The sequence below is a fragment of the Triticum aestivum genome, chromosome 2D (genome assembly GCF_018294505.1).
Source record: "Triticum aestivum cultivar Chinese Spring chromosome 2D, IWGSC CS RefSeq v2.1, whole genome shotgun sequence".
Classification (NCBI taxonomy): domain Eukaryota; kingdom Viridiplantae; phylum Streptophyta; class Magnoliopsida; order Poales; family Poaceae; genus Triticum; species Triticum aestivum.
Genome location: NC_057799.1, coordinates 396,344,329 through 396,360,078, shown reverse-complemented (window position 1 = coordinate 396,360,078; position 15,750 = coordinate 396,344,329). Strand labels below are relative to the sequence as shown.

General features: G+C 53.6%; 1 protein-coding gene across 1 annotated transcript; it reads left to right on the top strand.

The window, feature by feature from the left end:
* The first annotated feature begins 10,773 nt into the window (after nt 1-10,773).
* Nucleotides 10,774-14,757, top strand: LOC123053383 (protein NRT1/ PTR FAMILY 4.3). Its single transcript, XM_044476851.1, has 5 exons — nt 10,774-11,074; nt 11,191-11,408; nt 12,036-12,479; nt 13,429-13,544; nt 13,637-14,757. The coding sequence occupies exons 1-5, from the start codon at nt 10,969-10,971 to the stop codon at nt 14,499-14,501; spliced, it is 1,749 nt and encodes a 582-aa protein (XP_044332786.1). The 5' UTR covers nt 10,774-10,968; the 3' UTR covers nt 14,502-14,757.
* Nucleotides 14,758-15,750: the final 993 nt, after the last annotated feature.

The window sequence follows — 15,750 nt, the reverse complement described above, 5'->3', positions numbered from 1 at the left end:
ACCCCCGACCCCGCGGAGTTCTTGCAGCTCTACGAGCTGAGCATTGAGGCGGCCAACGGCGATGAGAAGGTCATGGCGAACTGGTTCCCTATGGCACTCAAAGACGGCGCCCATTCGTGGCTCTTGAACCTGCCTCCAGGCTCGATCTCCTCATGGGACGAGATGCGCGACTGCTTCGTCGCCAACTTCCAGGGCACTCGCGACCGCCCGCCGGCTGCGAGTGACCTGCACCGCGTCAAGCAACAACTAGGAGAGACCCTCCAGAAGTATATCCAGCGCTTCAACAACATTCGTCTCAAGATCCCCAAGGTGACGGACGAGGCCATCATTTCCGCGTTCTCTGATGGCGTCCGCGACGTCAAGATGAAGGAAGAGCTCGCTATCCATGAGGAGCTGTGCACATCTCAGGAGTTGTTCAACCTGGCGACCAAGTGCGCAAGAGCTGAGGAAGGGCGCCTCTCCCTCCTCGAGCTGCTGGCTGCAGACCCGGAGGAGAAGAAAGCCAAGGCCAAGGGCGTGAAGCGCAAGGGAGCAGCCGTGCTCGCAGCGGAGCCGGACAGCAAGCGAGGCAGAGACCAGCCCGAGTCATCCAAGAGCAGCCGACCGTTCTGCGCCTTCCACAACCTGAATACCCACAACACCAGTGACTGTCAAGAGCTCAGAGCCATTTGTGAAGGACGCTTCGGTCGACGCCCCGAGCGCGGCGACCGGGGCTACAGTCAAGGAGGAGGACGTGGTGGCAGGCGCTGGGACGACCATGGCCCACGCCAGGAGTGGCGCGACCGGCCTCGTGAGGACCGCTGGCAGGATCTTCCTCGCGAGGGCGCCTGGAGGGACTAGCCTCGTGAGGATCGTCCTCAGGGCAACGCCGGTCTTCCCCGCTGCCGCCACCGCCAAGAAGGAATGACGACCACCATCAAGACGAGGGGGCTGGGGGCTTCCAGGAGCCGCGCGCTATCGCCTGCATCTTGGGCGGAGCCCAGGCCCCAGCCTCGCAGCGTATCTTCAAACAGTTTGATCGTGAAGTGAATGCAGTCCTCCCCAAGCTTGAGGCCACGCGCCCGCTTAGGTGGTCCCAGTGCGCCATCACCTTCAACTCGGCAGATCAGCTCAAGTGCGCAGCCACCGCTGGCGCCCTCCCGATGCTTTGTTCACCAGTCATCAGCAACGTGCAAGTTACCAAGACCCTCATCGACGGCAGCGCAGGGCTCAACGTCCTGTCCGTCGACACGTTCGAGAACCTCCAAGTGTCGTATGATCAGCTTCATCCTACCAAGCCTTTCTCATGAGTGACCGACGGTTCCACCACACCGATAGGGCGGGTCCGCCTCCCTGTCACCTTCGGAGAATGCAAGAACTACCGCACCGAGCCCGTCGACTTCGACGTTGCGCACATCCGTCTGCCATACAACGCCATCCTTGGGTATCCAGCCTTGGCCAAGTTCATGGCGGTGACACACCATGGCTACAATGTCCTCAAGATGCCGGGAAGCGGCGGAATCATCACGGTCACGTGCGAAGAAAGAGACGCGGTGTGCTCCCTCGAGCGTGACTTTCAAGCTGCAGCAATCGACGACCCCGACAGCAAGGGCGAGGGCCCTCCAGAGGCCATCTCCAAGAAGAAGAAGCAGTTGCGTCATGCCGGGCCTCAGGAGGGCGGCGTCGCAGCTGGAACCTCGTCAGGATCAGCGCCCGCTCCAGGGGCGCCTCCCTCCATCGCATAGGAAGGCGCGCCCAGCGCCCTCCTCGAGCAGGGCTCAGGGGCTCTCTTCTGGACGGCCTCAGACCTTGCCAACATCACGAGGGAGGCGCTCGGGCACCACTTGGAGGCGTGCTTCACGGCACGTTTCCCTCAGGAGGACACAGGGGGAGGAGCGCCCGCCGCTCAAGAGTTCATCACCAAGACCACTCAGGAACTGCAAGACGCAAGGGCCATGCGCGGTGACCGCCGCTCATGAGGCGCAGCTCCCCATCCAGGCGAGGATGCCGGGCTGCGCGTCTGCATCGACGTCCCAGGGCTCAACAGGGTCGCTTCTCAGGAGCTTTTCTGGCCTACGCGCGTGGGCCATTGCGAGGGTCCGCCACACAGCTACGTTCACATGCCTTTCGGCCTGCCGAGCGTGTCGTGAGCCTATCAGCGCAACCTACGGCGTATCCTGGCGGCTCAGGAGGCCAGGCACCATGCCGTCCTGACAGAGATGGAGATGGTCCTCAAGGAACCGTCTGGACCCCCGGAGCCTCCCGAGGCTCAGGGCCCCGGTGGCTCATGAGGAGCAATCCCTTCGCCGCGTACCTTCAGTTGCCTCGACATCTCTTCATCAACATAACGAGGTGACATTTTCCAAGTTCATTCAGCTGGGAGCGCCCCTCGGGCTGCATCATTCCCAGGCCGCGTGGGTCCGTCCCTGTGGCATGTATCCCTCTTTCTTCATGTCTTTAACTACCTTGTTGGGGGCGCCCCTCGGGTTGCATCATCCCCAAGCCGCTCGGGCCTGACCCAGTGGCGTGTATCTTCCCTGCTTTTACCTAAGCTTGTTCGCTTCCCATGCCTAACCTATCTACCACCATCACCTGCCTGACTCTCGCCTCCCACGGGGGCCGATCACGCCGGCACGGCGCTTGTGCATGGGTCTGTCCCTGCAACATCGACAAATCTGAGCGGCCGAGCTCTGGCTCGCGGCACGCCCCGCGCATGTCACCTCACCAGACCCTCAATGCCGACGCCTCCTCGCGAAGCAACCGAGCGGACTAACAACCATAATGGCAAACCGTGTTTCTCCTTGTGCTGGTTCATAGGGATCTCAGGAGGAGGATAGCAGGCGGCACCGCGAGCTTCCTCTTCTCCCGTGCAATCCGCTTGCGCGTTAAAAGGGGGGCTCCTGAGCATCGCGACTCAGCAGCTCTTACTGGCTCTCCAGCCCTCACCCCCTGGCCTTGACCACGGCACGCAACCTGGCATACCAGCGGCGGCTGAGCTCGCTCGAGGGCCGGGACCTGAGGACGTAGAGCACGAAGGAGAACATGGGGGAAAGGGAGACTCGTATGGGCCCAACCTAGCTACGCTGCGAAAGCTTGCGCATGAGCTTGGCACATCACAAGAACTCGGCCCCAAACCATCAAGATAAGTCCCGCACTCAGACCAACTAATTGTTGGAGCCTATGGTTTACGTTCGCCGCGGCACCGTTGCGGCCACGTCGCCCCCCTTTCTTGCCTTACCATGGCTGCTTGAGTGCTAAAGGGGACCTCCTGAGCATCGCGCCTCAGGGGCTCTTACTGGACCTCGGGCCGCTCAACTCCTGGCCTTGACCACGACACGCGACTTGGCATACCAGCGACGGCTGCAGCCTGCCTCGGGACCGGGACCTGTCAGCGTAGAGCAACAAGCTGTCGCGAGGTTGGAAAGGGGAGACCGAGCCTTAACAGGACATGCGTCCGCAGATTTTCATAATAAGGAAGATATACACAAAAGACATCACAGACCCTTACGCGCCCCCACGGGGTACTTCTTGGTTCCTCGCAGGGAACAAGAGATGAGAACCTAGGGGAATCCTATCTACACCCTCCTGCGGCTGACGCCATCATCAACAGTGGGCCGCGGGAGGCCGGCGCCAACCCCATCCAGATCAGTGGCGGCCGGACGCCGCAGCCCTGCTCCGAGCCCGGCAAGAGCTCGGGGGCACGTCGCTGTCGTCGCTCGTCTCCGGAGTCTTGTAGAGCTCAGGAGAACCGCTGGACTCCCGTGAGTCGCTTCTGCTGGATTAGCCACGAGCGGAGCGCGCGTCATCCTGGCGCTCCCCTCCAGGGCAACACTCCAAGCGGCGGCCCTCCGCGTCGAAGACCTTGAAGAAAAGCGTGGAGGCGCCGTCATATTCGAAGTGGATCGCGAGGGCGCCCTTCGCACGACAAACCCGCGCGACCTCGCCCCAGCCGCGGGTCATGAAAATCTTGCCGGTGGAGACCGCTTCGACCTCTGCTCCGGTCGCTGGAGCATCACAGTCAGCATGCTGCAGCCAGAGCTCGAGGGCCCCCCTCGGCGGCATCACGTCACAGAAGAACCGCGGGAAGCGGATCCAAGAGCTTGGAGGCATCGGCGCCCATAGCACAAGCTCGCACGAGGAATCCGTGGCGTGGATTCCAGGGGCAACAGCGCGTGTCGCCATCGCACGGCGACCACGGACGCGATGCGGGCGGCACCGCTCGTCACTCCGCCCTCCTGAGCCCTCGGCTTGGGCGTACAAGGGTAGCGGATACCCTGGAGGACGCCGCTCGCACTAAGGCCTCGTCACCACCTGCATCGCCGCTTCGTCACGACGATGAACCGACCTCTTCTTCGGCGGGAGCGGCCCTGGATCATCGCGGGGGGCCTTTCCATTCTCGTTAGCGGAGAACCTTCGGATCGGCACCATCGGAGTTGCTGCTAGCAGAGGAGCAAGGAGGAGGAAGCAGGCGAACCGCGAAGAGATGGGCGATAGGGGTTCTGCCCCCCTCCCCATTTATAGTGGAAGAAGGCCAACCGGTGCCTCCCACGATCACATGTAATGATGGTTTTCCTTGCATGTCGCAGGGACTTGTCAAGTCGAGCAGTTGCCGAGGCAGCATGGGGAAGCGGATACGCCCACGTCCAATCAACCGCCACTCGTCGACTAAGGGCGCATGCTTTTGGGGCCCGCGGCGCTCCGCGCTTGACCTTTGGCTTCGCCTCGAAGCCAAGCCCGAGCGCGCCGTGGGCCCGGGGGCTACTGTCGGCGTTCTGGAAACGGGGGTCCCCAGACTTGCCTGCCTGCGGCCCATGGCGTGGCTATGCTAGCAGGCCTGTACGGCCCATCTTCATCAACGAGACATTCAAGACCCTCGCGAGGGGCCAAGCCTCGCGGGGCAGACGACGCAAGACCTCCTCAGGAGCGGCCTCACCAGGCTGCCTCGTGAGGAGCGGAGAGATCAAGGCAGGGTAAACCTCACGAGGCTCTCGTGACGTGAGCCATGACGATCAAGATCAGGCGGGCGCGAGGCGGGCGCCAGCGCACGCAGCGTCCTTGTTTCCTCTTTGGTGCTAAGGAGGCAAGCGCAGGTGCGGATTACCGAGGCATCAAGCAAAGGTTTCCATATCAGTGCAACGAGACCAAGACCAGCAGGACGGCAAGATGGAGGTCACCGTGGAGCCCAAGGCGTCGTCACCACCAGAGCCTTTGGCAGGTGAAGACTACTTTTGTCAGGATAGCTTGTACTAGTTGTCTCCCTTCAAACTGGCCGTTGTGGAATCCCTTCCCGCTCAATATTTGGCGAGAGGACCAAGGCCTCTATAAATAGGACTAGCCACCACAGTAGGAGGCAACTTAGCCCAAACTGATTGAGAGGCATCTCACCCACACAAGTTCGTCAAGCATAAGAACACCTCAACATCAGGAGGCTGTTCTTCCCCTTGTACTGTTCACCATCAGCCCAAGAGGCAATCCACCACCACCACACTGGAGTAGGGTATTACACCACAATGGTGGCCCAAACCAGTATAAATCTTGTGTCATTTGTGCTGTGAGTTCGTCGAGTTCGTCCGCGAGATCTTAGCGAGCTAGGGCGTAGATCGGTAGGGAGGAAATCTTCGCGCGCGCCCCAATGTTCGAACCTTGAGGGTTTTGCCGGAACCCGTGATCCAACAGCAAGCGCCTGCATGGTGGCATGCAGATCTTCGTGAAGACCCTGCCACCTCTCCAGCGCAGGAGCTGGCCAGCCAACTTGGCACTGCATGCCTCGTCGGCATGGACGCGTGTTAAGACGAAACGGGGCGGCGACGGACGGGACGGGTTCTACTCCCGTCCCCGATAAATCTGAAGGGCACGTAAGCAACGCATTTAATGCGTTTGTCCTAAGACGCCGATGATAAACATTAGCACTGTAGCTACTTTACACCTCATGTGTGCCACTGTGGCAGCCCCTTAGACATATAAAAGGAGGCCCAAGGCATACTGGAGGGGGATTCAGACTTTTGAACCTCTCGGCCTAGCTTGCATGCGTAGCAGCGAGCCGAAGCTCAAGAACACAGAATATACACTCAAGCAGTACTAGGGTTTTACGCTTCTCAACGGCCCGAACCTAGGTAAAGATCCGTCGTGTTGATCATTAGATCTACTCTTTGCACCACCCCTCTTCCCTGCCAAATCGTAGAAGGGACTCGCGTGGTCCTGTAGGTGTCGTTCTCACCGACATGAAATTGGATTTTCAAAAAGCTTCTGATTTCATTGAACATGAAAGCATCAAAGAGATTCTTATTGCTAGGGGTTTTGGTCCCAGTGGCTAATGTGGATGGACATGATTTTCACCTCTGGCTTCTCCTCTGTCCTCCTTAATGGTGTCCTAGGAAAATTGTTTTTTATGCAAAAGAGGGGTTAGGCAAGGAGACCCCTTATCTCCTTTGCTTTTTGTTCTGGCAACTGATCTGCTACGGTCAATTATGAATGAAGCCATGCTTAACAACCTTATTTAGAAACCTTTGGAGAGTCACCCCTGCCCTGACTTCCCAGTCATCCAATATGCAGATGGCATTGTCCTTGTGATGCCATCATGCTCAGTTTAGTTGGGACAACTAAAAAACCATCTGTTGCATTTCTCTTTATACACAGGGCTGAGGATCAACTGTGAAAAGTCTGCAATTGTACCAATAAAGACCTCCCCTGCAAAAATGGAACTCTTGGCCACCTCTTTGGGCTGTTGCATTGGTGCCTTCCCTTTCACATATTTGGGACTCCTTGTCAGTTTGGTCGGGCCTAGAATGGAGGATTTTGTACCTGTCATCAAAAGAATTGATAAAAGACTATCTGGTTGTTCAACTATGCAATCATATGGGGGCAAGCTCATCCTCATAAAGTCGGGTTTCACAAGCCTACCCACTTTCTTCATGAGCACACTCATGCTGCCTACTGGAATTGTGGAACAAATCAACAAATATCTGAGACACTGCTTTTGGAGGAAATATGGTATGGAAGACAGAGACACATCATTTATTTCCTGGGATAAAGTGTGTGTACCAAAGGATCAAGGTGGTTTAGGGGTTCTCGACATTGCTACTCACAACAAATGCCTTCTCATGAAGTATCTGCACATATTCCTCCATCATCATGACCTTTCATGGGTGAATTTAATTTGGGAATCTTACTATCCTCAAGGGGTGATCACTTCTAGACCCATGCTCTCTTTTTGGTGGAAACACATTATCAAATTGTTACCACAATACAAGAGTTGCACAAGAGTAATTACTGGTCAAGGCAACACCATATCATTTTGGGAGGACAATTGGGGTTTTGGTCATGTTTAACAAAAGTACCCCGAACTCTACGCTTTCTCCAGCAAAACCAACTTGACAATGCAAGAGTACCTGCTAAGCGACGACACTTTGGAATTCTTCCATACACCTCTTTCTACACAAGCATACCAACAACTACTGGCATTACAGAGAAACACACAAAACATCCAAGTGTTTAGTAAAACAATCAGCTACCTGTTCACTATACTTAATGTTACCCCCTTCTTCGACCGAACAATCTCAATCCGAAGGAAGTATCGAAGAGGTCCAAGATCCTTTACCTCAAATGCTTCTCCCAGTCTTGGCTTCAAACATTTGATTTCTTCAACATCGTCTCCAGTAATCACAATATCATCCACATACACCGCCAAAATGGTGATATGGATTCGTCTATGCCGGTACTGTATGATCTCCATTACACTGAGAGTAGCCCATACCACAAACAACTCTCCTGAACCTGTCCACGCCCGTGGCGACTGTTTCAAGCCATACAAAGATTTCTTGAGCCTACACACCTTCCCATCAGTCTGTTTGTTCCAAAACCTGGAGGAATGTCCATATGGATCTCTTCTTGTAAATAACCACCATGAAGAAAAGCATTCTTCACATCTAGCTGATGTAAAGGCCACCCAAAGTAAGCTGACTGCACATGAGATTAAGGTTCTCACCGTGTCCATCTTCGCCACTGGTGCTTTGGTCTACAGCAATGATAAATGGATCTACCCTTGGGGGCCTGATTTCTCTTCAATTAAGATGTACAAGATTCTGATACAAGGAGAATTGGCACCACCCCTCTTTCCCAAAATTTGGAAGAATGCCACAATGCTCAGATATAAGATTTTCTTCTGGCTACTCATGCATGACAGAGCAAATACAAGGAATCTCCTTCACAGAAAGTATTTCCACCTACCTTCCTACAGTTGTGCCCTTTGTACCTCCAACACTGAAGAAACTACCATGCATCTGTTCTGGGACTGCGACTTTGCCCTCACCTGCTAGGACTCAATTCTGGGGAATAGACCAAAGGTACATCTGTATATGATGAGGTTTTGCTCTTATCACAAGCTCTGCCAACCCCCATTGCCATGGAAATCATAATTATGGGATGCTGGAATGTTTGGATCCAGGGAAATGGGAAGATCTTCAACTCCAAACCATTCTCACTTCATTCTTGGAAGAGCATGCTCAGAAACGACCTATTGCTAATCAAGCACAGAATCAAGGACAAATGTGAAGCTCTTCTCTCAAGTTGGATTGATCAAGTCCTAGATTGCAACTGATTTATCATGTTGGGTTTTGCTAGAGCTGGAATTGGATAGACGTTTGTTTTCTTTGTTTTCCCTTACGTCTGTACATAAACCTTTTTAATATATATACACCGTAAAACGATTGTTCTACGGGTTTTCAGTTAAAAAAAGTTGCATGGATTTGAGATATGTAGATGCCGGGCACAAGATATCAGGGCCGGCGGGAGCTATTTTCGGACGCGCCCGCGAGTGTACAGAGGGCCGGATTTGTCAAGTCCGGCTGTAGATGCTCTAACTTTTGACACTCTCCAACTATTCGGAGCTAAAAGTGGATTCTACTTGAAAAACCTAGCCCAGTATGTTTCACTGAATTTTGACAAGCCAAGCCTACTTTGCTGCTGCCAAGGTGCCCTTTGATTCGAAACGTAAATCAACCAGCTGGGTCAGGAACTGTACTGCCTACACCAATGGCTGCTCAACAACTCAAGCGTATGAACAGAGTCCATATGCTCAGGTACCTCCTATCCAACAGTGGGAATCCCTGCTGCCATGAAGCCCAAAAAGCATGCCCATAAACAAGCCACAGTGCCCCTGCTCCAATGGCCGAGACCCAAAGGTTGGACTACCTCAACTCACCCATGAGCTGCACAAAGGCATCGCCCTTTGCAGCATCATCGGATAAAAGAATTTCGTCTCCGGCCGATCCCCTCTCCCCTTATCCGCCATCACGCGTCCGTGCATGAGCCACGACGACGATGATTCATTCATTCATGCGCCCCATCACCGGATCGCCGTCGCGGCGGGCGCTCTTTTCCCGAGATTTGGTCCGTTTCTTTTTGGCCGGATGGGGACAAGTCCACGGATCGCCGCGATGAGCTCTTTTGGCATGTCCATCGTCCATTTCGGTCCCGTCGCGTACAGCTAGCACAGCACAGCGGCCGGTCCGTTCCGCGTACCAAGAAGCGCGTGTGTGTGCTTCCGTCCGTGGGATAATGCCTGAATATTTCATATCGTGCGCGTTCGGTGCCCACAGTCCACTCACACTTCTCTACACTGTTTGTTTATTAGGAGTACGTACGAACGTACGATCAATTTCAGACGGGCAGTTACCACTTATTACCACACGGTTCGGTTCTTTGTACTACTAGTTTAGGATCATCGTTTTCTTAACAAGCCTAGATTTGGCACCCCTTATCTTACCTGTGTGTGTTTGTGTGTTTTCAAGGGAGTCACCGGAGCAAAGCATGTGACGGTCGAATCTATGCCTTGTGATCTCTGCTCTGCTAGCTAGGGTATACAAAAGCAGGGGAGCTTTCCAGCAGCAGATTTGGCGCTGCCGTCTTTTCGAACAGTACGCCAAGAATCAGGAGGCATATCTATCTATCTATCTTGGCATATGGGGAGCTAGTATTCCTACATAAGCCATCTATATTGTGGCTTGCTAATTAGCATGCAACTTGTGGTGCAAAATCTGTCAAATATATCTACGTTCCGAATCATTGATCACATCGTTCATAATAGGCATCCGATCTGCTGCATGTACGAATGTATTGTCCCATTGCACGATCTAGATGGTCCTCCATCCATCGACATTCCTGGTACGTGCTGGGAGTACAGAGTACTACGTAGCTAGGGTACCTGCCTCAGCTCTCCCGAGAACAATATTGTCTTGAGAGAGAACCAATACTTTGCACGGGTGTCGGGCGCACCGTGTCACTGTCTGCGCCAGAAACGAGGACAGGTAAACACATCAATTCCACTATATTTTATGGGGTCATCAAAGTAGTTATCCTGTCGTGTGGCTGTGGTTTTAGCTGTCCAAACAAGCTCCTCACTGATAAGTCTTCCAGAAAAAACAAAGCAGTAATCTCAGTCAAAACTTCGGTCAGGAAACATTTTCTCTCTATCTGAACGTGCTCTGCTTCAGTCAATTCAGAACACAAAAACAACAATATATTGTTGACCTGGGAGCTGACTGCTGGCTGAGTTTAGATTTCCAACAGAGAAGGAACACACATCGGCCTGCCCAACAATTCGAGCAAGTCAATCCATATCCATATCCATACGCCATCTGATGCATGTGTGTGCACGCGCCTTTTGGCCCTCCCGACTCAGCGGCTCCTCACACGATCGCGGGCGGCACTGCACACCTGCACTGCGCTGCCACTATGGAGCGATACCGACCCCGAAATTCCGACGTGAAAGGGAAGGCCACTAGCTCAATGCCCCTTTCGGCATTCGTCCGTCCACAACTCACAAGAGAGAGCAGAGTCATCGCCGCGCTGTGCTCCGCCGCCTATAAATAATGCCCCGACCACCAACATGGCATTTACCTACGCAGCACAGCAGAGCAGAGCAGAGCTAGCGGTGACTGGCTGGCTGCGAGCACGAGTGGTGCTACCTAACCCGGTTGACCCCCAGAAAGCATGGACGTTGAGAGCTCCGCGGCGCATGAGGTCTCCGTCGACTGGCGGGGCCGCCCCTGCGAGCCCGGCCGGCACGGCGGCATGCGCGCCGCCGTCTTCGTCCTAGGTACATCGTACTCCTACCTACATCAAGTTAGTTTGTTATACGGAGGAGCGATGGAGCAATGTCCATCCAATCCATGGCGCGCGTGCTGAGTGCTGACTGGTGAGGCTGATGTGCAGGGATCCAGGCGTTCGAGATCATGGCGATCGCGGCGGTGGGGAACAACCTCATCACGTACGTGTTCGGGGAGATGCACTTCCCGCTGTCGGAGGCGGCCAACGTGGTGACCAACTTCGTGGGCACCATCTTCCTCCTCTCCCTCCTCGGCGGCTTCCTCTCTGACTCCTACCTCGGCTGCTTCTGGACCATGCTCACCTTCGGCTTCGTCGAGCTCTCGGTACTCCTCCACTATCCTTTCCTTGCTCACAATCTATATACTCCTAGAACTACAAACTCGACTAGGAAGGAGTGGCTAGCTGCAGTGACCACCAACGGGTGGCCTGCGCGTGTTCCATTCAAGACAAGAAGATGAGGAAGATGGAACGTGTGAGAGTGTTTTTCCTTTGAGACCGACCCATTGACTGTTGTTTTCACGTAAAGGGAGATGAACTTGGATGGGCCTGATAAAAAAAAAGGCCCCAATCACCATGCATGGACCCGGTTTTGGGACCAGGTTGAATTCAACGCACGCAGCATGGCTCATAATTAGTTTTTGTTTTCTGAAAGAAAAGCACACGCCAATGGGAATTTGTTTGTTGTTGTTGGGGCTTACCTGAAAACAACACGTCCCAAGAAAGTTGTGCTAGTGTTACTTGCCTATTGTTTACTTGACAGTTGACACTCTAGTTATCCTAGGCACTTCTGTCTTTTACTAGCAAAATACAGCTTTTGTAATTTACCTTAAAACACTGTATTAATGGAAACATGGAATCGAAGAAACCAAACTTAAAATTCCATTAAGAATATAACCAGAAATACATATGCTTTGCAATGGATTTTTACTAGTAGTATGTTTTGTCCTCAGGGCTTCATACTACTGTCGGTGCAAGCACACCTTCCGCAGCTGAAGCCGCCGCCGTGCAACATGGCGTCCATGGACGGCAGCTGCGAGCAGGCCAGGGGCTTCAAGTCCAGCATCTTCTTCGTCGCGCTCTACCTGGTGGCGCTCGGCAGCGGCTGCCTCAAGCCCAACATGATCGCGCACGGCGGCGACCAGTTCTCCAGCTCCGCCGGGGCCGACAATGCCAAGAGCCTCTCCACCTACTTCAACTCCGCCTACTTCAGCTTCTGCCTCGGCGAGCTCGTCGCGCTCACGGCGCTCGTCTGGGTGCAGACGCACTCCGGGATGGACGTCGGCTTCGGCATCTCCGCCGCCGCCATGGCCGCCGGGCTCATCAGCCTGGTCTCCGGCGCGGCCTTCTACCGGAACAAACCTCCTCAGGGCAGCATCTTCACTCCTATTGCAAGGGTAAGAATAATGCTTGATGATCAACTCAGAACACGCCGTTCTGATTATGTACTACCAACTCGGGTTCACTTCACTATATATATATTATAATTAATATATATATATATATATATTCAGTAAATTAGTAATAATAACTCAATAATTGTAAAGACATATAAAAAATTTCAACTGACAAACTTTGCGCATTCAAAAATTGGACGAAGTTTGGACCGTTAGGTTAGTGGCAGGTTGCTGTATGACAGTATGTCAAACATCTCCTTCCTGCTAGAAAAAATCCATTTAAGAAATTTCTAGGATACTGCAGTATATCCAAGAACTTTTGTCAAGACAAATGATCTGGTCACATAACTATGTCCCTCTAGTACTCTATGGTTAGATTGGCTATACTTGAAATAGTGGGTAGACTTAGTTTCGTCATCATTCAGTCAGTCAGCTGTTCTTGCATTATGCTCACCTTGTCACATTCAACAGTTGTGCAATTTGGGGCCATATGATAGGTACAACTAGTTTACATATTTGCTTGCCCCGATCAGATCTAGTCAGATACACCAAGCTAGAAACGATGTGCAAGTTGTGTCTGCGGTGCAGTTCTTAAAGGTTTGTGACTTATTGACTGTTAGGACGTCAGTTGTGTGCGCAGCTGTGGTTTTGGTCCTGCTGATAACGACAGAACTGACTGCGGATTATGTATGATTTGCTGTCACGTGTGCTGATGTGCAATCTGTGCACTTGCGTTATTCAGCATTGGTTCGAGATGACAATCTCTCTCTGTGCAAACAATGATAAAATATTGGGCCGTGCTTTATGCTGTTTTTGTCAAATGAGGTTAAGATCATTTTGACACAGAAATGTACAATTGGTAGTAGGCGTCGTGTCAGTAGCATTTACATCAGATTTCGCTATTTGCTGCTGATCCTGACTGACTTGTGTAACATTCTAAATTCTGCAGGTGTTCGTCGCCGCCTTCACCAAGAGGAAGCAAATCTGCCCTGCCAATCCTGGCAACGCCGGAATTGGCGAGCCGGCACGCCTCGCCGGCAGCTTCCGCCACGGCAACAAATTCAGGTGGACCGCCGCATCCATCGTTCTGCTGACCAGATTGCTCTGTCTGAGTTGTTCTGCGTCCTGACTGACATGCTGTGAAACCATGTACGCAGGTTCTTGGACAAGGCGTGCGTCAGGGACGCGGCACAGCAGCAGGGGCCCAACACGAAGCCGGAGAGCCCGTGGCGGCTGTGCACGGTGTCGGAGGTGCAGCAGGCCAAGACCCTCCTCGCCGTGACGCCCATCTTCGCCTGCACCATCGTGTTCAACACCGTGCTCGCGCAGCTGCAGACCTTCTCGGTGCAGCAGGGCAGCGCCATGGACACCGTCCTCGGGGGCGCCTTCCGCGTCCCGCCGGCGTCGCTGCAGGCCATCCCCTACGCCATGCTCCTCCTGCTCGTCCCGGCGTACGAGCTCCTCCTCGTGCCCTTCATGAAGCGGCTCACGGGGACGCGCTCCGGGATCACCCCGCTGCAGCGCATCGGGGTCGGCCTCGGCACCGTCGCCTTCTCCATGGTCGCCGCCGCCACCGTCGAGCGCCGGCGCCGCGACCTGTCGGCGTCCGGGGCGCGGATGTCCGTGCTGTGGATCGTGCCGCAGTTCCTCGTGTTCGGCGTGTCGGAGATGTTCACCGCCGTGGGGCTCATCGAGTTCTTCTACAAGCAGGCCTGCGCCGGCATGCAGTCCTTCCTCACCGCGCTCACCTACTGCTCCTACGCCTTCGGCTTCTACCTCAGCTCTGTGCTGGTGACGACGGTGAACAGGGTCACGGCGAGGCACGGCGGCGCCGGCTGGCTCGGCGACAACGACCTCGACAAGGACAGGCTGGACCTCTTCTACTGGATGCTCGCTGCGCTCAGCGTGCTCAACTTCTTCTGCTACCTGATCTGCGCAAGGTGGTACAACTCTGGTGCCGATGGCTCTGATGCTGCCTCGGCTCAGATTGCAGCAGAGGGTGATGCCAAGGAGATCAGCTGAAGACCTGCATGGAGACTGAACCTGTATATGCGTATAGATATATGTAGAAATGCATGAAAAGTAGTGATGGGGAAAGAAGTGCTAGGTTAAGAAGAAGGTTTCCTTTGATAAGGAATAGAAAGTACATTAGCATGGCTAAGAAAGTACATTAGCATATGTATGCTAGTTCTACCACAAGGCATAGTCTTCAGTAAACTTATTTCAGACACCTGTGGCCAACATGGAAATATGCAATGGAATAGTGAATTAAGCAACAGATAGGATGTTGATACCGTTTGTCTAATTCACATCTGGATGTTTTTTAAGAATGTTACATCTAAGCTTCCACAAATATATAATGCAGCAACAAGAAAAAAATTAGGACAAAAAAAAATAGACCACAAACAGAGTGGACATCAGCTTAGATGTGACATAATTATATCACATCTAGATGTGTCCTAGACAGACCCATGTTGATAATGTAACCGCCGAGCACAAACCTCCCTTGGCATGAAACAAGAATCAACCAAATTTCAGAACACATAATGCATGCAAGATATACCTATCATAGCCAAGCAGTTCAATGTAAACTCAAAACAAAATCTTGTTCAGGTCATTCACTATGCTCGATAAGTACTACTAGCAGCAGTTACGAAGTTTCCAGGTAGCAAAGCATACAGAATTCATACATGCTGCAAATTTTGTCCAAGGACACCATCTTACAGAATGATGCAATTGCTGCCAGATTTGGCCTCTTCTTCAGCCTTCTTCAGGCTATCCTTCAGCGTTTCTGCTCCGGTGCTCCCCCCTGGCTGAACGCGAGGTGGAAAAACACATCGACGGCCAGGATGAACCAAAAAGGTTCATAACGAGGGGCACGATCGTCTTTGTTGCCCCCGCGTACAGCCGTCGAGGAGCCCTGGGAGGCCCGTACGGGCCCGGTTAGATCGTATGCCCGACCGTATACGTATTTGTATATGGCGGCATTTCGTGCGTGCGTGGAACCGCCCGCGCGTGGGGCAGCACGTGTCACAGGTAGATTCCAAAACCGTCCCATCATATAAATGTGGATGGCAACCACCTCCGGCCGCATCGCCCACCATTTCCCCCCGCCGCATCGTATCCCTCTCCCCACTCCCCACTCCCCACTCCCTCTCCTCTCCAACCTCCTCGTCGCCCTCACCGCATCCTCTCCATCGCCATGGCGGACGCAGGAGGCGAGCGCCCAGATTGGGGCGGAGATCTGGTGGAGCAGGCGCGGCAGGTCACT

Bases quoted from the DNA above. Each gene is read 5' to 3' on its own strand.
- LOC123053383 (XM_044476851.1), top strand. From the start codon at position 10,969: ATGGACGTTGAGAGCTCCGCGGCGCATGAGGTCTCCGTCGACTGGCGG. The intron at 11,075-11,190 runs GTACATCGTACT...GCTGATGTGCAG, and splicing joins CGCCGCCGTCTTCGTCCTAG to GGATCCAGGCGTTCGAGATC. The intron at 11,409-12,035 runs GTACTCCTCCAC...TTTTGTCCTCAG, and splicing joins TCGGCTTCGTCGAGCTCTCG to GGCTTCATACTACTGTCGGT.